Here is a 25,633-nt window from a genome sequence, read left to right as displayed (position 1 = left end):
CAAAATGAAATCTCTTAGTGCGTGTTATCAGATATTTGAAACGCCCTAGGAAGGAATCCTCTGGCTTGAAAATCTTCTCACACTGACAACATTTGACCAGGTATTCCCTTTGAACACTTTTCAGCTTTAACTGATACTCCCCACCTTCCTTTCTGAGTCCGCTTCCCTTCCCCCCTACTCTGGTCACTGCTCAGCCCGCCAGTCGCTGAGGGGCACCTTTCTCAGAGACCCAAGGCCCTGCCTCACTACCGCTGCCCCGCCCTGACACAGTCCCTGTGACGGAATGCTTATACTGGCAGCTTTTACAAAAACACATCTAACTATCATTTTCTCAGTGTGTAATTCTAACTTTTCTGAAAGGGAGAAATATGAGGAAAGACATGGAGACTTCGGTGCAGTACTCCAAAATTAAACTCCCTATAATACTTTAAAATGCCTATACTCCTATTTTCTTTAAAAGGACAGAAAGCTAAAGAAGAAATTTTATACTGAAATCAAAAGTGGCCTAGGAAAAAGTCCTAAGCAATGGCTGAAAGCAATGAAATAAAGTACCTACTGGTTTGTAAGAGAGACAATAAAAGGGAGCCTCGTAGGAGCCAAGTGGATCAAGGATGCCACTCAAAAGATCTGTTCTTTTCCAAACACAGGTATATTCCATCTAACTGTGATCTGCTTTACTGTACTTAGCAGATACTGCATTTTTCACAAACTAAAAGTCTGTGGCCACCCTGCACTGAGCTCGTCTACTGACACTATTTCCAACAGCATTTGCTCCCTCCTTGTCTCATGTTGAAGCAACAGCTGACTCATTGGAAAAGACCCTGATGCTGGGAAAGATTAAAGGCAGGAGGAGAAAGGGACGACAGAGGATGAGATGGTTGCATGGCATCACCAATTCGATGGACATGGGTTTGGGTGGACTCCGGAAGTTGGTGATGGACAGGGAGGCCTGGCGTGCTGCAGTTCATGGGGTCGCAAAGAGTCGGACACGACTGAGCAACTGAACTGAACTGAACTGTCTCTGTGTCACATTTTGGTAACTCTCACAATATTTCAAGCTTTTTCATTATCATGACATTTGTTATAGTCAGTGATCTTTGATGTACTACCATGACTATTCTTCTGAAGGCTGAGATGATGGCTAGCATTTTTTAAATTATGTACATTGCTTTTTTTAGACATAAAGCTATTGCACTTAATAGACTACAGTATAGTGCAAACATAACTTTTACATACACTGGGAAACCAAAATATTCATGTGGCTCACTTTATTGCAATGTTCCTTTATTATGGTGTTCTGGAACCAAACTTCCAATATCTTCGAGGAAAGCCTATACCACACAGTTTTTCATTGTTCTCGCCAAAACACAGAGGCCCAGTATCCTCAGTGTTCACCCTGGAGACCTGAGTCGCTTTGCTCTCAAAGTCTCAGGGATGGCAGTAGGGCTAATAGAGGAAGGAAAATGCAGAAATTAAAATACGTCCCCTACATTATTAGGTAGAAAATAACCCTGTCCTGATACCTGTCAGTCTCTCCTTATTTGTCACAAAGTTATTGCTCATTCTGATATAAAATGGGCTCCCTTTCTCAAACACGCACTAGGATATCTGTCTGAGTTTCAGTGGAAGTCTAAGGGCATAACTGTACTTAGCCAATAACTATAACACTACCTCAAAACTACAACTCCATTGAAAGGTCAATGATAATTCCAGGTGACTGATCCTAATAATCCATAAAAGTCGATTCATCCATGAATGGATTTTATTTTGTTGAAAGCCTACAGCAAAGCAAAGGTAAAGACAACCACTGTTTTTAAGTTAGTTTCATACTATTGGAAACAGGGGTGAACAGCAATTTCCAAAGCATATAAGTCATAAGCAATGTAAACACTTAAGATGCTTCAGTATCAGAGGGCTGTTCAGAAAAGGGAATAAATGGACAGGAGAATAAACAGGCCACAGAAAAAGTGAGGTAGAATTAGAAAGAAATAGGACTAAGATATGCTGGGTTGCCAAGGATCTCTAGATGCACTTACACAGACATGGAGTTCAAAAGGTAAACACTGGACTTATCACCAGTAAATACCGATCTTGATGTGAGATTTAAAAAACAACCCAATGGTTATAATATATGAGGGCTAAGTTACAGTAGAGGATAATAAACAGAAAAATAACATCTGCATAATCATCAAATAAAATCTTTAAATGCATGGTAAAAATAAATTTCATAAGAAAACGTTCTTTAAAATATTAGAAAAGAAGAGCTATAATGTTAGCTATCATTATCTTCCCAAATTTTTATTACTGAATTATTTGTTTTTCTTAGATTTTAAGCACATTATTTATGCTGTGTATCTGCACTTACCTTCACTTACCTTTAAAGTTCCTTTTAACTTAAATTAGAAACATAAGAGAGCAAATCATCTGAGACTGTGTCACCTACTATGAGCTAACCTCTCTTAATTCATAAACATACACTGAAATGCAAATCAGTACAAAAAGCTTATGTGCCATCATTGTTCAGATGTTCTTCAGAGCTCTAAAATTATGCAATTCCATCTACTGCTTCTTAAACGACAAAGAATTTTTTAAATGTCAAGGCTAAGAAGTCTTCTTTACACTTAAATCTTAACTTTTTTGTCAATCAAAAAACAAATTTAAATGTCATGAAGAATCATTCAGAAGAACAAAAATGTCATTTTATGTCAATGCTTAGTATAGTGTCTTGCTCACAGGAGACAATGCTTGATAATTAATCTTCTCCAAAATCTCTGCTAAGGCTTAGGAAACAGAAAATTTTGCTTCATTTATCATTTATTTAATGAACATTATTTATCAGTATTTACTTCTTTTAGTAGTAACCTGGTAGTTAACTATGGAAATAAACTCTTGACAAAATGAATTTTCACTGTGTTATTCTCAAATATTAAAATAAATTGTGTCACCTGAATATGCCCCCTATTAGTCTAAGAACATGTATAAAAATATTGGCTACTTTCAAAACTAATAACAATAATAATAAAAAGGGAGCCATTACACAGTCACTAAATATTTACTATACAAGCTGAACTGTAATGAAAGATACTGGATCAATCCCATGTCATCTTGCAAAACTGGAAACAAGGCAACTTTATTTAACACTTTCTAGGTTGTCAAAATATCCTTTAAGGAAAAGACTGTTACCGGAGTACTGCTTTAAGAGCAACTGGCTGGAACTCTGGAACATATTATAAATTCATATGACAAGTCACCCTGTAAATTTTAAAGGATTTCCATTTCCCCCAAATCATGCTTTAAGAAGCTGTAAAAGGAGACTTGGTATTCGATTATACAAGCACTGTCTATTTTGTTTCAAACCCTTTAAAGACAGATATGTTCATTAAAATTGGCTTATTGAAAATTACCACTCATTTTATTAAAAAAAAAAAATCTTAACAAAAGAATTCAACAAACATTCAACAAAAGGAATATAGCACCTCCTCTGGAACACTTTAATATTTATATATTCAAAATAGGTCAAAATGAAAGAATTTCTAACATACTAACAAGTTTTTTAAAATATACATGCAAAAGAAGCAGGCAGGTCATAAAAATGAAGTGAAACCCAATCCCCCCACCAAGCCAATAATATCTACATACCCCAAAATAAATATAACAAATTAGGTTCGAAGATTTATTCCCATAAGTATAACCTATGGTGAAATCAACGTAGACAAATCAAATGTATTACACTACCAATTAAGATATTTTTCCTACAAAAAATAATTGCTTATTGATTACTTCTCATAATATATAAGCCTTAGTAAATACAACGGTGAAACTACAATGACATAACTATACAAAAAAATGAATAAGTAAAACTCTTCCCAAACTCCCGAAGACCCAAACGCGCCACCACAGCACTCACACTTTCTTTCATACACTTAGCAGGCTGCAGCCAATGTGACATTCACTTTCACCATTCTTCTCATATACCACAGGCAATGAAGAGCAAAGAAATGCTCCAACTTAGAGCTGCTATTTCCAGAACACAGGAGGTCATCTCCTGCATCACCAATGTGATTCCAGAAACAAAAGAGCTGCCATCTCATCTCTTCCTATATATTTTAAGAAAAACCTCATCTGAGAAACAGTAGATTTGCTAACTTCTCTGCCTACTAGGCTGCCATTCAAGAAGATACCATTCCTCTAAGTCTTCCTGGCCTCTGTCCAGTTCTCTGCCTGAGAGAAACTAAGTTGACCTTCCCATGATCTTAAGATGAAACTGGACTCTCAAAAATAACAATATATGATGTAAAAAGACACAGCAGAATCTGAACCATGTAAACTTTTCCCAGTTAGAAATATAGGAGGTTGATTTGCTTATGCTTCAGGACTTCTGAATTGCAGTGTCCACCAGCGATTACCAGATGACCAACAGGGCAGTGAATGTACTTTGAAAAAGCACATTAAACAGTCCCTCTGCAGGGTAGGAATAGGCTTAAAAAAACAAAACAAAACAAAACATCAAGAAATATTTACCTGATGCTGTTAAAGAAAGTGCAGGACTCAATCTCCAAAATACTATAGGGATTTTAGTCACATTTAAAGCACCTCAGTCTCTTCCCATTACCACACTCACCATCCTCCTCCATCTTCCAAGAGGTTTATCTGGAACCAGACTCAGGGTCCCTGAGAAGCTCACATCACCCAAGTCCTCCTTTTTCTACTATACTATGAAGCTTTCTTGCCCTACAAGAAAACTGACTATCATTCCTAAGAACTGGGTGTTATCTAGAACATCAGTACCTCTCTACCGTTAATGAGTGCTCTTTCACTAGAAGAAACTCCCAAAATTTTATAAGAACTTTAGTAATTCTACAAAAACTTGCCCCTCTGGATTGATTAAACTATTACATATTTCTAAAATCTGGTAGAATGGATAGCTGAAATCTCTCTCCATAAGAAAAGCTCACGTTTAGAAAAGGACTAAATCTCAAATTACAAAAATGTGTGGTAATTTGAAATCTAGAAAACACAACAACAACAAAAAAAGAAAACACAACAGAAATCCTAAGTATTATAAGAACTGTTAGAAAGTGTTAAATCAACTCCTCCAAAATTATCTCATTGTTAAAAAAGGCATTACCGTTAATGTTGTCACAGTAGTAAAAGTATTCATCATTTAGAGAAGGACATGCTGAAACCAAGTCCTGCAGGCCTGCACCAGTTACAGTAAGACAACCAGAGAGATTAAGGTGCTCCAAATAAGGCAGCCCTCCTCCCAGAGTCAAAACCCTGCAAGAGAAGCAATCCAACAAAGAGAGCAGATTAATAATTAAAAGACAGACTCTATGAAAACTTACGCATGTGTATGGTCCACTGGAATATGAACAGATCCTTCAGTCTGAAAATGAGGAAAACTAAAGAATTTCTATAAAACATGACAACTAACTTAATCCTTAGGTAGGACACTGTTCACTTAACAGAGACACTTACAAGGACATTCAATAAACAAGTCTTTAAAATTTTCTTTATAAGAACATAATAGTAAGTCAATTCTTACAGGAAGGAAATACTGAATATTAGAACTGTAACCTTCATTATCCTACCAAATTGTCTAAGTAAAAATTATCAAGAAAATTACTGAACAGTTTGGTAGTTCCTCGAAGAGTTAGAGTCAGCTTATAACCCAAAATTACTCTCCTAGGTGCATATCCAAGGGAAGTGAAAACACATGCTCATAGAAAAACTTGCAAACAAATGTTCACAGCAGCATTACTCATAATACCCCCAAAGTGGAAACAATCCAAATGTTCACCAATGAATGACTGGATAAACAAAATTTAGTATAAATAGGACGCAGCTACAAAGTACTGATAAACGCTACAGCAGGGATGAACCTTGAAAACACAGTGCTAAATGAAAAAGTCAGACACAAAAGACCATATATTAGGTAATTTCATTTATACAAAATGTCCAAAATAGGCAGAAAAGACAGATAAAGTGGATTACTGGTTGCCAGGGGCTGGGGACAAAGAGGAATGAGGAATGACTCCTAATGAGTATATGGCTTCTTTTTGGTTTAATGAAGATGTTTCTAATTTGATGGTGGCAGTGGCTGCCAACCTTGTAAATATATTAAAACCACCGATTTGTACCCTTTAAAAATAGATTTAATATGAATTCCATTTCACTAAAAATCAAAACATCAGGTTTCATGGCATACCTTAAAAGAAGTTTTTAAAACACTATTTATACAACAACGGTAAAATGAGAAATTGACTAAAATGACAATGGCAGAGCTGAAAAATATCAAGAGCAAAATTGAGAACATCAATTTTCAGTATGCAACAGCAAAAACTGGGAAAACTAGCCAACAATCCATCTGGACAGAGATATCAAAAAGCCTATAATACAATAAATTCAGTAAAAAAAAAAAAAAAAAGACAATTAGCATCATTACACAGGCACATGGAAATTAGGAAATAAAGGTAAGTAAAAGTATGTAAACTATTGAAGTCAGAATAAACGAGGGAAATATTTATAAACTCAGTGAGAAACACTAATGGACAAATGTCAGTATATACATTTTAATGTTTTGTCACCGCATGTTTAAAAGAAAAAACTGGTCAATCAAAAAGGGTTTATCAAGACCCCAATATACATAAGAGATTTAAATGCACACTTCTCCTGATATTTTAACTGAAAAAGACTGATTCTTTTTCTTAAATCACAGATTCCCTGATCCCTACCGGAGTTTAACAACAGCAGCAGGTCAGAACCTCTGTGTCTTCACTGGGCCAAGTAATTACAGACAGACATCTTTAAAGGAAGACAATGTAAGATTTACAGTTTATTGAATCTTTTTTTCCTGTAAAGTTGAATAGCTCATAATTAAAAAATAAAACAGCTTCTAAAAAGTGACCTAAAAGATCTCAGAAGGTACCTCAATGCACAGACTACCTCATGTTCTAAAACTTAAAAACTTTCAGGACATTGAGGCAGACTGCATGGAATATAAAACTTCGTATCACAAACACACTTGAGTGAGCTACATTTGCATTCACTCGCCTCACCGATTCTAGTGGGATAACAAAGAGACAAAAGTAAACAATTATATGATGAATGCTCTTCCGGGAATATAGTTAAGGGTGGTGGTGGCCTGAGGGAGAGGGGGTCGCACACAAAGTGACATTTTAACTGGAATGGAAATAGAAACAAGCAGAAGTCAGCCAACACACGCATGTTACAGAGACAGCAAAAGGATAAAGACAAGAGAAATACAGTACAGGCAGACCTCAGAGACGATTGCAGGTCAAGTTCCAGACCACTGCAACAAAGCAGCTATCACAATAAAGCAAGTCATACAAATTTGTTTTTCTAGTGCATGCAAAAAAGTTACGTTCACATCATACTTAGAGTCTATTAAGTTTACAACAGCAATGTCTAAATAATTATATGCATACCTTAATAAAAAACATTTTATTTAGGTTGTTGCAAAAGTAACTGCAGATTCCAATGGCCATGGGAATGGAAAAGGTCAATCTTCATCCCAATTCCCAAGAACGGTAGTACTAAAGAATGTGCTAACTGTCAGACAACTGCATCCACCTCCCACATTAGTAAGGTCATGCTTAAAATCTTGCATGCTAAGCTTCAGCATTATGCAAACCAAGAACTTCCAGATGTCCAAGTTGGGTTTAGAGAAGGAAGAGGAACCAGAGATCAAATTGCCAACATTCGCTGGATCACAGAGAAAGCTAGGTTAATTCCAGAAAAACATCCACCTCTGTTTCACTGACTACACCAAAGCCTTTGACTGTGTGGATCATCATAAACTGTGGAAAGCTCTTACGGAGATGGGAGTACCAGACCATCTTACCTGTCTCCTGAGAAACCTGTATGCAGGTCAAGAAGCAACTGGTAGAACCCTGTATGGAACAACTGACTGGTTCAAGACTGAGAAAGGAGTAGACAGGGCTGTCTGCCGTCACCCTGTCTGTTTAACCTACACGCTGAGCACATCATGAGAAACGCCCGGGTGGATGAGCTACAAGCTGGAGTCAAGATAGGATGGAGAAGTATCAACAACCTTAGACATGCAGATGATACCACTCTAATGGCAGAAAGCAAAGAGAAACTAAAGAGCCTCTTGATGAGGGTGAAGGAGAAGAGTTAAAGAGCCAGATTAAAAAAAAAAAAAAGACCATGGCATCTGGCCCTATTATTTCATGGCAAATAGAAGTGGAAAAGGTGGAAATAATGACAGATTTCCTCTTCTTGGCTCTAAAATCACTGCGGATGGTGACTTTAGTCATGAAATCAGAAGACGACTGCTTCTTAGAAGGAAAGCTATGACAAATCTAGACAGTGTGGTGGAAACCAGAGACATTACTCTGTCAACAAAGGTCTGTATCATCAGAGCTATGGTCTTCCCAGCAGTCACGTACAGTTGTGAGAGCTGGACCGTAAAGAAGGCAGAACACCAAAGAACTGATGCCTTCCAACTGTGGTGCTGGAGAAGACTCCTGAAAGTCCCTCAGACAGCAAGGAGATCAAATCAGTCAATCTTAAGGGAAATCAACCCTGAATACTTGTTGGAAGGACTGATGCTGAAGATGAACTCCAGTATTCTGGTCATCTGATGTGAACAGCCAATTCACTGGAAAAGTCCCTGATGCTGGGAAAGACTGAGGGCAGAAGGAGAAGAGGCATCAGAGGATGATGAAATGGCATCACCGATGCAATGGACATGAACTTGGGCAAACTTTGGGAGATGGTGAGGGACAGGGGAGCCTGGGGTGCTGGCAGTCCATGGGGTCGCAAAGAGCTGGCTGTGACTGGGTGAAGGAACAGCAACAGGCTGCTGTAAAAGTACCTGCAGATTTTGCATTGTTGAAATCTGCCATTTGACACTGGAATACTTTCTTAAATAAAGGTGGTTAACTTATACATCATTTCAATGCACATATCTTGCTTTGTCTTTTTGCTAATCACTTATTGTGTGCATGTTAAGTCACTTCAGTCGAATCCGATTCTTTGCAACCATAGGGACCACAACCTGTCAGGCTCCTCTGTCTGGAGGATTCTGCAGGCAAGAATACTGAAGCGGGTTACCATTTCTTTCTCCAGTGGATGTTCCCAACCCACGGGCTGAACCCGCAACTCTTGAGCCTTCAGCATTGGCAGGTGGGTTCTTTACCGTATTTTATTTTTGACTAGGGAAATGATGTTAGACAAAAAGTAAATTCGAGTGATTTTCTTATTTGAGTTCAAAATATCATAAAGCAGTGGAGACAACTCGCAACATCAGCAACACATTTGGCCCAGGAAATGCTAATTAACGTACAATAGTGGTGGTTCAAGAAGTTTTGCAAAGGAGACAAGAGCCCTGATAAGGAGCACGGAGGACGGCCCTGGGAAGTTGACAACCAACGGAGAGCAATCACCAATGCTGATCCTCTTACAACTACACGTGACGCTGCTGAAGGTGCTCAACTGTTCTGCGGTCACTCAGCATTTGCAGCAAATTGGAAAAGTGAAAAAGCTTGATAAATGGGTCCCTCATGAGCTGACCTGGAGAAGGCAATGGCAACCCACTCCAGTACTCTTGCCTGGAAAATCTCATGGACAGAAGAGCCTGGTAGGCAGCAGTCCATGGGGTCTCAAACAGTCAGATGCGACTGAGCGACTTCACTTTCACTTTTCACTTTCATGCATTGGAGAAGGTAATGGCAACCCACTCCAGTGTTCTTGCCTGGAGAATCCCAGGGATGGCGGAGCCTGGTGGGCTGCTGTCTATGGGGTCCGCAGAGTTGGACACAACTGAAGCAACTTAGCAGCAGCAGCATGAGCTGACCACAAATCTAAAGAACTGTCCTTCTGAAGTGTCTTTTTCTCTTAATCTATACAATAACAAACCTTTTCTTCATCAGATTGTGATGCGCAATGAAAAGTGGACTTTATACAACAACCAGCGATGACCAACTCAGTGGTTGGACTGAGAAGCCCCAAAGCACTTCCCAAAGGCAAACTTGCACAGAAAAAAGATCATGGTCATTGTTTGGTGGTCTGCTGCCTGTCTGATCCACTACAGCTTTCGGAATCCCAGCAAAACCATTACATCTTTAAAGTATGCTCAGCAAATCGATGAGATGCAACGAAAACTGCAGTGCCTACAGCCGGCATTGGCCAACAGAAAGAGGGCCCAATTCTCTTCCATGACAGTGACCGACTGCGCATCGCATAACCAACAACTTCAAAAAGTTGAATAGGGCTAGAAGTTTTGCCTTGATCCACAGGCTACAGAATGGATGCGGTGTTAGCAGGCATGAAAACAACATTAATCTCACTGTAAACTTCCATCACTCTTGGGTGACCAGGTACATTGTCTCTGAGCAATATTTTGAAAGAAACCTTTTTTTTTCCTGAGCAGTAGAGCTCAACAGTGGGCTTAAATAATTCACGTTGTAAACAGATGCACTGTCTTCCAGGCTTTGTCACTCAATTTACAGAGCACAAGCAGAGTAGATTTAGCATCTTTCTTAAGGGCCCTAAGATTTTCAGAATGGTAAATAAGCACTAGCTTCAACTTGAAATCATCAGCTGCATTAACTCCTAACAAGAGAGTCAGCTGTCCTTTGAAGCCAGGCACCGATTTCGCCTCTGTAGCTGTGCAAGTCCTAGATGGCATCTTCTTTCAATATGAGGTGGTTTCATCTGTTGTTTAGTGTAGCTACTTTCATTATTTACCTTAGCTAGATCTTCTGAGTAATTTGCTGCAATTTCTAACACCTTGCACTTTAACACATTATGGCTTCTTTCCTTAAACCTCATGATCCAACCTCTGCTGGCTTCCAACTTTCCATCTGCAGCTTCCTCACCTCTCTCAGCCGTCACAGAGTTGGAGATTAGGGTTTTATTCTGAGTTAAGACTTTGGCTTCAAAGAATACAGTGGCTAGTATAGTACCTTCTATCCAGACCTCTGTACCTTTCTCCTTACCAACAAGGTTGTTTTGCTTTCTTATCATTCACTGGTTCAATGAAGCTGCATTTTTAATTCCTTCAAGAAATTTTCCTTTGCTTTTACAACTTGGCTAACTGGTGCAAAGGACCTAGTTTTCAGCCTGCCTTGACTTCTGGCATGCCTTCTTAACTAGGCTTAATCATTTCTAGCTTTTGATTTAAGGTGAGAGATGTGCGACTCTTCCCTTTGCTTGAACAATTAGAGGTCACTTATAGGGCTATTTACTGGCCTAATTTCAATACTTTTGTGTCTCGGGATAGAGAGAGACAGGGAAACAGTCAGTTGGTGAAGCAGTCAGAACACACACAGACAACATTAATCAATTAAGTCTTCCATCTTATATGGTTTGTGGCACCCCAAAACAATAGTACCATGAAAGATCACTGGTCACAGACCATCATAACAAATATAATAATAATGAAAGTTGGAAGAATTAAAGTGTAACACAGAGATGTGACGTGAGCAAATACTGTTAGAAAAATGGCACTGATAGACCTGCTCAATGCAGGGTTGCCACACACCTCCAATTTGTGTGAAATGCAATTATCTGCAAAGCATGATGAAGCAAAGTACAATAAAACAAGATATGCCTATATACTGGAGGAAAAGGAAATAGATAAGTATAGTTAAAGAAAGGAAGGTTCTCGTGTGTGTGTCATGTTTATATTTACCTATTTGATGTCTTTTATTTGTGAAAGGTGAAGATGGGAGGAAGTAAAAGATACTTAAAGAAGGTAACAAGAGATAAACTACAGGGGCAATCAAGGGCCAAGAATGTGAACTTTAATCAAAGGGCAGTTAGACTCACTGAAAGACTTAGATAAAGGAGTACAAACAAGTAATAAGAAATGCATTCTACAAAGACAACTCTAGCCTACTTTTTATCACCAATGTCCAAGTATGCCAGGCACAGGCCTATACAGTAAAATACAAAATACAATCTCTGCCCTAAACCAAAGACAGAAACATTTAAACAAAGTATTAATAATACATATGATTAGAAAAAAAAATTTTAGAAATATATCAAGTTAAGGAGATAATACAGATCAGGGAGTGAGGGGAGGAGCCAAGATGGCGGAGGAGTAGGACGGGGAGACCACTTTCTCTCCTACAAATTCATCAAAAGAATAACTGAATGCAGAGCAAACTTCGCAAAACAACTTCTGATCGCTAGCTGAGGTCATCAGGCGCCCAGAAAAGCAGCCCTTTGTCTTCGAAAGGAGGTAGGACAAAATATAAAAGATAAAAAGTGAGACCAAAGAGCTAAGGACAGAGATCCGTCCCGGGAAGTCTTAGGCGGCATTGCTCGGGGTAGGGTCCGGGCCTGAGTGTCCTGAGGACAATCGGAGGGAGCTTCTGTGAGTTGCCAACTTGAACTGTGGGAGAGCAAAAGAGAGAGAGAAAATTAACCGGCCGAACACACTGCCGGCCGTTCGCAGAACAAAGAGACCGAGAAAGTCCAGAGAAGAGCTCGCAGGCTGCGGACCGGCCCAGCCCCGCCGGAGGCAGGAGGCAGGGGGGAGGGGAAGGTCGCGGCGAGACACAGGGCGCAGGCACCCGACCGGCGCGGGCGGGGACTGGGGCTGGGGACGCGGAGGGCAGAAGGCGCGCGCACCCGACTGGCGCCAGCGGAAACTGAGACTGGGTCCGTGGAAGGGAGTGGGCAAGCCCCTGGCTGCCTGGACCGCTCTGTCGGGGAAAGCACAAAGAGCAGGCGCAGCTTTTCGTTCCGCGCTTTTGTGGAACACCCGAGGGCTGGAACCTCGCGCACTGCGGGGCACGCTCCATATGGAGCGGCCAGGAGCCTGAGCAGCGCAGACGGAGAGGGCAGGGTCGGCCCCTCCCGGCGGCGCCGGCCCCTCCCCGCGGCGCCAGCCCGTCCCCGCAGAGCGACGGAACTAGCTACCTGAATAAGAGTCCACCTCCGCCCGCCTGTGTCAGGGCGGAAATGAGGCCCTGAAGAGACCGGCAAACAGAAGCCAAATAAACAAAGGGAACCGCTTCAGAAGGGACTGGTGCAACAGATTAAAATCCCTGTAGAAAACACCGACTACACCAGAAGGGGCCTGTAGATATCGAGAAGTGTAAGCTGGAACGAGGAGCTATCTGAAACTGAGCCGAACCCACACTGACCGCAACAGCTCCAGAGAAACTCCTAGATATAATTTTACTTTTTTTCTCTTTTTTTTTTTCTTTTTTATTTTTTCTCTTTTATTTTCCTTTAAAATCCCCTATTACTCCTCCATTACTCCTTAACTTTCATTTCCATAGATTTTTACGATTTTTTTAATTAGGGGAAAAAAAATTTTTTTTTTTCCTTTTTTCTTCTTTTTTTTCTTTCCTTTTTCTTTTCTATTTTCTATTTTTCTTTTTCTCTTATTTCTTTATTTTCAATACACTATAACCTTACAAAAAAAAAAAAAAAAAAAGAAGAGAAGCCCTATTTTTAAACCGAAGATTATTCCCTCCCAATCTTGACTCTCTGTTTTCTACCTCAGAACACCTCTATTTCCTCCTTTCCCCTTCTCTTCCCAATCCGATTCTGTGAATCTTTGTAGGTGTCTGGGCTACGGAGAACACTCTGGGAACAGACAGCTGCGTAGATCTGTCTCTCTCCTCTCGAGTCCCCCTTTTTCTCCTCCTGCTCATCTCTATCTCCCTCCTCCCTCTCCTCTTCTTCATGTAACTCTGTGAACCTCTCTGGGTGTCCCTAACGGGGGAGAATCTTTTAGCCATTAACCTAGAAGTTTTCTTATCACGGCTGTATAGTTGGAGAAGTCCTGAGACTACAGGAAGAATAAAACTGAAATCCAGAGGCAGGAGACTTAAGCCCAAAACCTGAGAACACCAGAAAACTCCTGACTACATGCAACTTGAAGTAATAAGTGACTGTCCAAAAGCCTTCATACCTACACTGAAACCAACCACCTCCCAAGAGCCAATAAGTTTTAGAGCAAGACATACCACGCAAATTCTCCAGCAACGCAGGAACATAGCCCTGAACATCAACATACAGGCTGCCCAAGGTCACACCTAACACATAGACCCATCTCAAAACTCATTACTGGGCATTCCATTGCTCTCCAAAGAGAAGAAATCAAGTTCCACGCACCAGAACACTGACGCAAGCTTCCCTAACCAGGAAACCTTGACAAGCCAATCGTCTAACCCCACCCACTGGGTAAATCCTCCACAATAAAAAGGAACCACAGACCTCCAGAATACAGAAAGCCCACTCCAGATACAGCAATCTAAACAAGATGAAAAGGCAAAGAAATACCCAACAGATAAAGGAACATGAAAAATGCCCACCAAGTCAAACAAAAGAGGAGCAGATAGGGAATCTACCTGAAAAAGAATTTAGAATAATGATAATAAAAATGATCCAAAATCTTGAAAACAAAATGGAGTTACAGATAAATAGCCTGGAAACAAAGATTGAAAAGATACAAGAAATGTTTAATAAAGACCTAGAAGAAATAAAAAAGAGTCAATTAAAAATGAATAATGCAATGAATGAGATCAAAAACACTTTGGAGGGAACCAAGAGTAGAATAACGGAGGCAGAACATAGGATAAGTGAGGTAGAGGATAAAATGGTGGAAATAAATGAAGCAGAGAGGAAAAAAGAAAAAAGGATCAAAAGAAATGAGGACAACCTCAGGGACCTCTGGGACACTGTGAAACGCCCCAACATTCGAATCATAGGAGTTCCAGAAGAAGACGACAAAAAGAAAGGCCATGAGAAAATACTCGAGGAGATAATAGCTGAAAACTTCCCTAAAATGGGGAAGGAAATAGCCACCCAAGTCCAAGAAACCCAGAGAGTCCCAAACAGGATAAACCCAAGGCGAAACACCCCAAGACACATATTAATCAAATTAACAAAGATCAAACACAAAGAACAAATATTAAAAGCAGCAAGGGAAAAACAACAAATAACACACAAAGGGATTCCCATAAGGATAACAGCTGATCTATCAATAGAAACCCTCCAGGCCAGAAGGGAATGGCAGGACGTACTGAAAGTAATGAAAGAGAATAACCTACAACCTAGATTACTGTATCCAGCAAGGATCTCATTCAGATATGAAGGAGAATTCAAAAGCTTTACAGATAAGCAAAAGCTGAGAGAATTCAGCACCACCAAACCAGCTGTTCAACAAATGCTAAAGGATCTTCTCTAGACAGGAAATGCAGAAAGGTTTATAAATGTGAACCCAAAACAACAAAGTAAATGGCAACGGGACCACACCTATCAATAATTACCCTAAATGTAAATGGGTTGAATGCCCCAACCAAAAGACAAAGATTGGCTGAATGGATACAAAAACAAGACCCCTATATATGCTGTCTACAAGAGACCCACCTCAAAACAAGAGACACATACAGACTAAAAGTGAAGGGCTGGAAAAAAATATTTCATGCAAACGGAGACCAAAAGAAAGCAGGAGTCGCAATACTCATATCAGATAAAATAGACTTTCAAATAAAGGATGTGAAAAGAGACAAAGATGGACACTACATAATGATCAAAGGATCAATCAAAGAAGAAGATATAACAATTATAAATATATATGCACCCAACATAGGAGCACCGCAATATGTGCGGCAAACACTAACGAGTATGAAAGAGGAAATTAATAGTAACACAATAATAGTGGGAGACTTTAATACCCTACTCACAACTATGGATAGATCAACTAAACAGAAAATTAACAAGGAAACACAAACCTTAAATGACACAATGGACCAGCTAGACCTAATTGATATCTATAGGACATTTCACCCCAAAACAATCAACTTCACCTTTTTCTCAAGTGCACACGGAACCTTCTCCAGAATAGATCACATCCTGGGCCATAAATCTGGTCTTGGAAAATTCAAAAAAATTGAAATCATTCCAGTCATCTTTTCTGACCACAGTGCAGTAAGATTAGATCTCAATTACAGGAAAAAAATTGTTAAAACTTCAAACATATGGAGGCTAAATAACACGCTTCTGAATAACCAACAAATCATAGAAGAAATCAAAAAAGAAATCAAAATATGTATAGAAATGAATGAAAATGAAAACACAACAACCCAAAACCTATGGGACACTGTAAAAGCAGTGCTAAGGGGAAGGTTCATAGCATTACAGGCTTACATCAAGAAACAAGAAAAAAACCAAATAAATAACCTAACTCTACACCTAAAGCAATTAGAGAAGGAAGAAATGAAGAACCCCAGGGTCAGCAGAAGGAAAGAAATCTTAAAAATCAGGGCAGAAATAAATGCAAAAGAAACTAAAGAGACCATAGCAAAAATCAACAAAGCTAAAAGCTGGTTTTTTGAAAAAATAAACAAAATTGACAAACCATTAGCAAGACTCATTAAGAAACAAAGAGAGAAGAACCAAATTAACAAAATTAGAAATGAAAATGGAGAGATCACAACAGACAACACTGAAATACAAAGGATCATAAGAGACTACTACCAGCAGCTCTATGCCAATAAAATGGACAACTTGGATGAAATGGACAAATTCTTAGAAAAGTACAACTTTCCAAAACTGAACCAGGAAGAATTAGAAGATCTTAACAGACCCATCACAAGCAAGGAAATCGAAACTGTAATCAAAAATCTTCCAGCAAACAAAAGCCCAGGACCAGATGGCTTCACAGCTGAATTCTACCAAAAATTTAGAGAAGAGCTAACACCTATCTTACTCAAACTCTTCCAGAAAATTGCAGATGTAGGTAAGCTTCCAATCTCATTCTATGAGGCCACCATCACCCTAATTCCAAAACCAGACAAAGATGCCACAAAAAAAGAAAACTACAGGCCAATATCACTGATGAACATAGATGCAAAAATCCTTAACAAAATTCTAGCAAACAGAATCCAACAACATATTAAAAAAGTCATACACCATGACCAAGTGGGCTTTATCCCAGGAATGCAAGGATTCTTTAATATCCGCAAATCAATCAATGTAATACACCACATTAACAAATTGAAAGATAAAAACCATATGATTATCTCAATAGATGCAGAGAAAGCCTTTGACAAAATTCAACACTCATTTATGATTAAAACTCTCCAGAAAGCAGGAATAGAAGGAACATACCTCAACATAATAAAAGCTATATATGACAAACCCACAGCAAGCATCACCCTCAATGGTGAAAAATTGAAAGCATTTCCCCTGAAATCAGGAACAAGACAAGGGTGCCCACTCTCACCACTACTATTCAACATAGTGTTGGAAGTTCTGGCCACAGCAATCAGAGCAGAAAAAGAAGTAAAAGGAATCCAGATAGGAAAAGAAGAAGTGAAACTCTCGCTGTTTGCAGATGACATGATCCTCTACATAGAAAACCCTAAAGACTCTTCCAGAAAATTACTGGAGCTAATCAATGAATATAGTAAAGTTGCAGGATATAAAATTAACACACAGAAATCCCTTGCATTCCTATATACTAGCAATGAAAAAACAGAAAGAGAAATTAAGGAAACAATACCATTCACCATTGCAAGAAAAAGAATAAAATACTTAGGAGTATATCTACCTAAAGAAACAAAAGACCTATACATAGAAAACTATAAAACACTGATGAAAGAAATCAAAGAGGACACAAACAGATGGAGAAACATATCGTGTTCATGGATTGGAAGAATCAATATTGTCAAAATGGCTATTCTACCCAAAGCAGTCTATAGATTCAATGCAATCCCTATCAAGCTACCAACGGTATTTTTCACAGAACTAGAACAAATAATTTCACAATTTGTATGGAAATACAAAAAACCTCGAATAGCCAAAGTAATCTTGAGAAAGAAGAATGGAACTGGAGGAATCAACCTGCCTGACTTCAGACTATACTACAAAGCCACAGTCATCAAGACAGTATGGTACTGGCACAAAGACAGAAATATAGATCAATGGAACAGAATAGAAAGCCCAGAGATAAATCCACGAACCTATGTACACCTTATCTTTGACAAAGGAGGCAAGGATATACAATGGAAAAAAGACAACCTCTTTAACAAGTGGTGCTGGGAAAACTGGTCAACCACTTGTAAAAGAATGAAACTAGAACACTTTCTAACACCATACACAAAAATAAACTCAAAATGGATTAAAGATCTAAATGTAAGACCAGAAACTATAAAACTCCTAGAGGAGAACATAGGCAAAACACTCTCCGACATAAATCACAGCAAGATCCTCTATGACCCACCTCCCAGAATATTGGAAATAAAAGCAAAACTAAACAAATGGGACCTAATGAAACTTAAAAGCTTTTGCACTACAAAGGAAACTATAAGTAAGGTGAAAAGACAGCCCTCAGATTGGGAGAAAATAATAGCAAATGAAGAAACAGACAAAGGATTAATCTCAAAAATATACAAGCAACTCCTGCAGCTCAATTCCAGAAAAATAAATGACCCAATCAAAAAATGGGCCAAAGAACTAAACAGACATTTCTCCAAAGAAGACATACAGATGGCTAACAAACACATGAAAAGATGCTCAACATCACTCATTATCAGAGAAATGCAAATCAAAACCACAATGAGGTACCATTACATGCCAGTCAGGATGGCTGCTATCCAAAAGTCTACAAGCAATAAATGCTGGAGAGGGTGTGGAGAAAAGGGAACCCTCTTACACTGTTGGTGGCAATGCAAACTAGTACAGCCGCTATGGAGAACAGTGTGGAGATTTCTTAAAAAACTGGAAATAGAACTGCCATATGACCCAGCAATCCCACTCCTGGGCATACACACTGAGGAAACCAGATCTGAAAGAGACACGTGCACCCCAATGTTCATCGCAGCACTGTTTATAATAGCCAGGACATGGAAGCAACCTAGATGCCCATCAGCAGATGAATGGATAAGGAAGCTGTGGTACATATACACCATGGAATATTACTCAGCCATTAAAAAGAATTCATTTGAACCAGTCCTAATGAGATGGATGAAACTGGAGCCCCTTATACAGAGTGAAGTAAGCCAGAAAGATAAAGAACATTACAGCATACTAACACATATATATGGAATTTAGAAAGATGGTAACGATAACCCTATATGCAAAACAGAAAAAGAGACAGAGAAATACAGAACAGACTTTTGAACTCTGTGGGAGAATGTGAGGGTGGGATATTTCAAAAGAACAGCATGTATACTATCTATGGTGAAACAGATCACCAGCCCAGGCGGGATGCATGAGACAAGTGCTCCGGCCTGGTGCACTGGGAAGACCCAGAGGAATCGGGTGGAGAGGGAGGTGGGAGCGGGAATTGGGATGGGGAATACATGTAAATCCATGGCTGATTCATATCAATGTATGACAAAACCCACTGAAATGTTGTGAAGTGATTGGCCTCCAACTAATAAAAAAAAAAGAAAAAAAAAAAAGAAGATCAGGGAGTGATTCAGAGCAGTAATCTTTAAAAGAACAGAACAAAATCCACAATTCATTGATTTTGTACAATTCACATTATCTGGTATCCAATCAAAACCTATTAAACATACAAAGAATAAAAAAACAAATCAAACAATAAACAGACCAATAAATGATAAAGATGATGAAATTAATACATAATGACTTTAAAATAGATTTTATGTTAAATATGCTCAAGGATTTAAAAGAAAATACAAACATAATGAAACAGAAAAATATCTTATGTATTTTTACTATTTTGGTATGTTTTAATACATTTACATACATTGTGTATTTAGGTGTACGTGTGTAGGTATATGGGGGCGAACACAAGTACACCAAATGAAACTTCAAGACACAAAAAATACAGTATCTGAAACAAAAAGTACGCCGAACGACATCAGCAGTGACTAAACACTGTAAATCCAATTCGTGGACTTGAAGAACAACCAGATGAACCAAAATGAAGCACCAAGAGAAAAACAAAAACAGTAAGGAAGAAAAATAAGGAAAAAGCAAAGTGTTATGAGTTGAACTGTGCCCCTTCCCCTCTGTCTTCAAAAAGTATGTTGAAGCCTTAACCCTCAGTATCATAAGGGTGACTCCAGTGGGAAATATGATCTCTGCAGAATTAATCAAGTTAAGATTAGGTCATTAGGGTGGGCCTTAATCCAGCAAGACTGATGTCCACACACACACACACACACACACACACAGATAATGCCATGTGAAGATGCATAAATACACAGACGCAAAAATGGGACGGCCGTGTGAAGAACACCGAGGCAGAGACCGGGGCTACTGTGCCACAGCCCAAGCAACACCTAGTTACATAAGAGGTAGGAAAACTTAAGAAAAGACGCTCCCTTAAAAGTTTTCAAAGGGAGCATGGTTTGGCCAACACCTTGATTATAGAACTCTAGTCTCCAGAACTGTGAGGGAATAAATTCCTGTCATTTTAACCACCCAGTTTGTGGTACTTTGTTATGACAGTCAGGGAACTATTACAATCAAGTGACCTATGGACAGCATCAAGAAATCTGACATATATGAATTCCCAGCAGGAAGCAAGGGTTACAGAATAATGAGAGAAAATCATGGCTGAATCTTGTTTTTCAATTTCATGAAAGCTAGAAACAACAGATCCAAGAATCTCAATAAGATATCCCAAGCAAGATAATGATGAAGCTATACATATCTACACCAAGGCATACCATGTGCTAACTGCTTTCAAAACAGAAATGAAGTTTTTAAGGCAGTTTAAGGAAAAAACATGCATTACATACAGAAGAATGAAGATAAAAACTGAATACAATTCTCATAAATTATGCAAACTCAAAGACAATGGAACATCTTAAAAGCGCTAAAACAAAACTACCAACCTAGATTTCTATACACAGTGAAAATCTTTATAAAATCAAAGTGAAATAAAGAGCTCTCCAGACAAGAGTTGATAGAGTTTTTACTGTCAAAGGATTTACAGTGCGAAAAACTACAGAGGACTTGGCAGGGAAAAGAAAAATAATACCAAATGGAAACATGAAACTTTACAAAAGAAGAATGCCAAAAAAGGTGAAACAAGATTTGTTAATTTTTTTTTCTAAAATACAATTGTTCAAAGAAAAAATATTAACAATGTTATTAAAGAGTTTAAAACTTATATAGAAATAAAATATATAACAAAAACAGCACAAAGAATGGGGAGGGAAACAAGAGCTTACTCTTTGAAGATTCTTACATTCTTTGTGAAGTCGTATAATACCGTTTGAAAGCAGAAAGTGATTAGTTAAAAATGCACATATAAAAGCATAAAACGTTCATTATAAATCTATGTTAAAGGGTACACAAAGTATAAAGAGCTTCCTTGATAGTTGGTAAAGAATCCTCCTGCAATGCAGGAGACCCTGGTTCAATTCCTGGGTCAGGGAGATCTGCTGGAGAAGGGATAGGCTACCCACTCCAGTATTCTTGGGCTTCCCTTTGTAGTTCAGCTGGTAAAAGAATCTGCCTGCAATACAAGAGACCTAGGTTTGATCCCTGGGTTGGGAAGATCCCCTGGAGAAGGGAAGGGGTGCCCACTCCAGTATTCTGGCCTCGAGAATTCCATGGACTGTATATAGTCCATGGGGTCGCAAAGAGTTGGACATGACTGAGAGACTTTCATTTTGTACTGTGTATAAACAGGGCAACAATGGAGAAACAGACATAGAGAATAGACTTACAGACATGGGGAGAAGGCAGGAGAGGGTGAGATGTATGGAAAGAGTAACATGGAAACTTACATTACCGTATGTAAAATAGAGAGCCAACGGGAATTTGCTGTGTGGCTCAGGAAACTCAAACGGGGGCTCTGTACCAACCCAAGGGGTGGGGTGGGGAGGGAGACGGGAGGGAGGTTCAGAAGGGAGGGGATATTTGTATGCTATGGCTAATTCATGGTGAGCTTTAAAAAAAAAAGATGTAACCTGTACCTATAACTATATAAAGGGAGATGAGACAGAGATGTCAAGAGTAGGGTATTTGTACATGATTGAAACTAAGCTGATTATCAAACTACATTGTTTTTAAGTTTCAAGGTGTTAATTTTATCCGTTAAGATAACTAAAAAAAAAAAAAAACTTTGAAAAATAAAGAAAATGGGGGGAAAGGGAATCAAATGGTATACTACAACAAACGAAACATAAAAAGAGGACATCACTGAGAAAATAAGGAACAAAAGCATGAAAGTCATAAGGAAAAGAAATAGCTATATGGCATAAAGTCCCCCTCATCAGTAATCACTTTAAATACGAATCCATCAGATTCTCCTACCAAAAGGTAGTAATTAGCAGAAAACAGATTTTTTAAAATTTTAATCAAAAAATAAAAATTAAATAAATAAATAAATAAAAATAAAAACATCGATCCATCTATACACTCTGTATTACAGACCTCACTTTTGATGCAAAAACACAAAGAGGTTAAAAAGGAAAGCATGAGAAGAAACTTCCACGCAAAAAGCAACCGAAAGAGAGGACTTCCCTGGCAGTCCTGTGGTTAAGATGCCACGGCTGCACTGCAGGGTACACTGGCTGAATCTCTGGTTGGGGAATTAGGTCCAACCTGCCGCAAAGCATGGCCAAAACAAAGTAACCAAAGAGAGCCAGGAGAGCTATAACACTGTGAAATGAAAGACATTTTAAATTTTAAAAAGGTAACCTTTAAAAAGCAAAGGATATGATATATTAGCAAAAGGCTCACAACTCCACTCAGAAGATTAAAAAAATTATGAACAAACACACATTTAACAGAGCTCCAAAATATACAAAAGTGAGAGAACTAAGGGGAAAAACAAACAGTCCTCCAAAAAGAGATTTCAATACTCCATTTTCAATAATGGATAGAACAATGGAAGAAGACCAAGAGTGAAATAGAGAACTTGAACTACACAATAAACTGATAGCCCTAACAAACATATAGAGAACATTCCAGTCAACAGCAGAACACTCATTCTTCTCAAGTGCACAAGGAATACTTAGACCATGTTTGGCCACAAAAAAGATTTTAAAAGGTTTACTAAATTTTAAAAGATTGACTATTCTGTCTGATAGTCTACTTTTCTTATCCTACTTCTACCATTAAATTGTAAACTCTATGAAAGCAAGGACTTTGTCTCATTTACTCTGGACCCCTATCAGTTGGAAGAGGGCAAGTCACATAGTAGATAATCATTACCAAGATAATCTAATCAAAACAGCTGCACTTTTTTAAAATCTGAGCTGCACTCAAACCGCAGTTCCTAAGGTAGTTCCTGTTTTCCCCTTCCCCCAATGAATTCTTCCCTGAATTTAAACTCTGTCATAGCCTTATTGCCCACTATTCCCCAATATATATCCTTCACTACAACCAAACCAGAAAACCAAATCTCCTTTGAATATTCCCCGGAGTCCAACTTAATCTGCTAAAGACCACACTTAAAAGACAAGAGGGATTATTAGGCTTTATCCTGGATGAATTTTTGCTGTTTAACATGCCTGACACCCATTATTAAAGAGCCTGAGTAAAATTCAAGTTTATGATAGGGTAAAAGAGAAAACATGAAATCAATTTCTGAAGGCTCATGTCAGATAATCAAACAAATACTGCACACTATTAATGCTGAGAACAACTGTAACAACAAAATAACCTAACAACAGATACACAGCGTTTTTGTTGCTGTTTAGTCAATAAGACGTGTCTGACTCTTTGTGACCCCATGGACTGCAGCCCATCAGGCTCCTCTGTCCATGGGATTCTCCAGGCAAGAATACCGGAGTGCGTTGCCATGCCTTTCTCCAGGGGATCGTCCTGACCCATGGATCAAACCCGCGTCTCCTGCTTGGCAGGCACTTTACTGTGGGCTCAAATGACCGCTACTGCTTGGAATGGTCTCTTCTCCTTCTGTCATCCATCAATATCCCTCGTCTTTCTTCAAAGCTCAAGTCAGGGTCCTCTTTTCATTACATTTTCTGATCATTTGCTGCAACTGGATGAGAGGCCTCTCTCTCTCAGCCTCAGAGAATCTGTAATCCAACATCCCTTAGAGAATGTACACACATAATACACAGAAGATGTGTATTCCCTCTCTGTTACAAGTCTTGGAGGGTAAAAACTATCTTATTCAGCTTCACATCCACTAAAGCACCTGAGCAAATGTGTTGGAGGTATTTGCTAAGTATTAAACTTTTAAGTTCTTCCTCATCACAAACGAACTGAACTGACTGAAACGTCATGCTGAAGTTATACCATTCCAACAGTGCGATACAGCAGAAGCAGTTAACTCTTTCAGTTAAACAAACCAGCTGAAAGGAATGACTTAAATTCAAAATTTTACACTCCACTGAGGAGAACACGTCCGTTTCCTAACACTCTGCAACTGATTACTCACCTGAGCCCATGGTCTGTGATCTGGTAACACCCAGACAGACTGAGAAACAGAAGCACACGCCCAGTCTCTTGGTCGGATTTTTCACTCCCAGAGTAAATTAAGTCTTTTTCCCGAAGCAGTCTAGTCCTTGGTGCTTTTCTACACAGAGTGGAAGACTCTGGGAGAGCTGACATAGTTCTTAAAACTGTTCCTGTACAACAGTATGAATGACCACAAAACGCAAAGGCCGGAGAAGCACACTGCTGTTGCCAGCAGACACTAGTCCTTAGTCCAACAATGTCCTTACTGTAACAAGCAGAGGAGGAACAACTGAAGTTGGATGCTGTTTCCATTACACAAAGACTTTCAACATTTCTATGTCTCCATTCTACAGCATCTTCAATATCAGCCAAATCTTCAGCATCTAACATCCACACATAAGGTGAAGTGAAATCGTCAGAAGAAATAGGCTTAGTCCAGGGGTGTTCATTATCTACTTCTTCTCCAATATCCTTGTTAGTTACATCATGCAAACAGGCAGACTGCTTGGAGGACTGCATGGTAATGTCTTTATTTTTCCATGTAGTCGAAGTAACTTTGCTTGTAGAAGTTTTTAAAAGGCCACTCTCATGAGTTGTCAAAATTCCAAGAGCTCTAGAGATCTTCTCTAGAGCCACATCTGTGATTTTTTCACATCCAGATAGATCAAGATGCCGAAGACTCTGGCAGCAACCAAGCCAAGACCAACTGTTAATTAAGAGGTAACAAGACTATCCGTGAATATCATTAAATTCTTCAAAAGCATTTATTTATACGTAAATAAATAGAAACTACAGGAAAGAGTTTAAATCTTATATAATCAATCAAATATTTACTGAATATCTATTGTCAAGAATTTTTTTAGATGCCGGAAACATGCAAAGATAACAGGAGTAACTGGGAACTAATTGTTTCAGAAGAACAAGCTCCAGGAACTAGTAGAGAATTAGCCTTAGCCAGGGAAGCATACACTGCCCTCTCTGCAACAGGAAGACAGGTACTGACAGAAATACTAGGGTGGGAAAGTGCAGGGTGAGGCAGGAGGAGGAGGAAAGTAGCAGCATCCAAGGAAATAAAGTCTGAATACAGCTTGAAAATAAGTGTCAGAACTTCAGAATAAGTACGAAGAGTAAGAGCGAGCTCTGCCAAAGGGCACTGCGAGCCACACTGAAAACGAAAGCATCTTTAGAACAGCCCCAGTCTACACCACTGCAGCACAGCTCAAGAGCCTAGACACGGGAGGAGGTTACAACGATGACAGGACGA

The 25,633-nt window shown here is 39.0% G+C and overlaps 1 protein-coding gene across 3 annotated transcripts in view; it reads right to left on the bottom strand.

The window, feature by feature from the left end:
• FBXL5 (F-box and leucine rich repeat protein 5) overlaps positions 1-25,633 on the bottom strand; it is a 61,982-nt gene that overhangs the window by 2,515 nt on the left and 33,834 nt on the right. For all 3 annotated transcript variants that reach the window (XM_061145488.1, XM_061145486.1, XM_061145487.1), the window contains exons 9-10: positions 24,350-25,075; positions 5,129-5,277 (exon numbers count right to left, since the gene is read on the bottom strand). In XM_061145488.1, the coding sequence (XP_061001471.1) occupies positions 5,129-5,277; positions 24,350-25,075 (875 nt within the window). The remainder of the gene's footprint in view (positions 1-5,128; positions 5,278-24,349; positions 25,076-25,633) is intronic.

This window comes from Dama dama, chromosome 6, assembly GCF_033118175.1.
Source record: "Dama dama isolate Ldn47 chromosome 6, ASM3311817v1, whole genome shotgun sequence".
NCBI classification, from domain to species: domain Eukaryota; kingdom Metazoa; phylum Chordata; class Mammalia; order Artiodactyla; family Cervidae; genus Dama; species Dama dama.
Note: the sequence above shows the minus strand (reverse complement) of the source record. Positions and strands in the feature narration are given on the sequence as shown.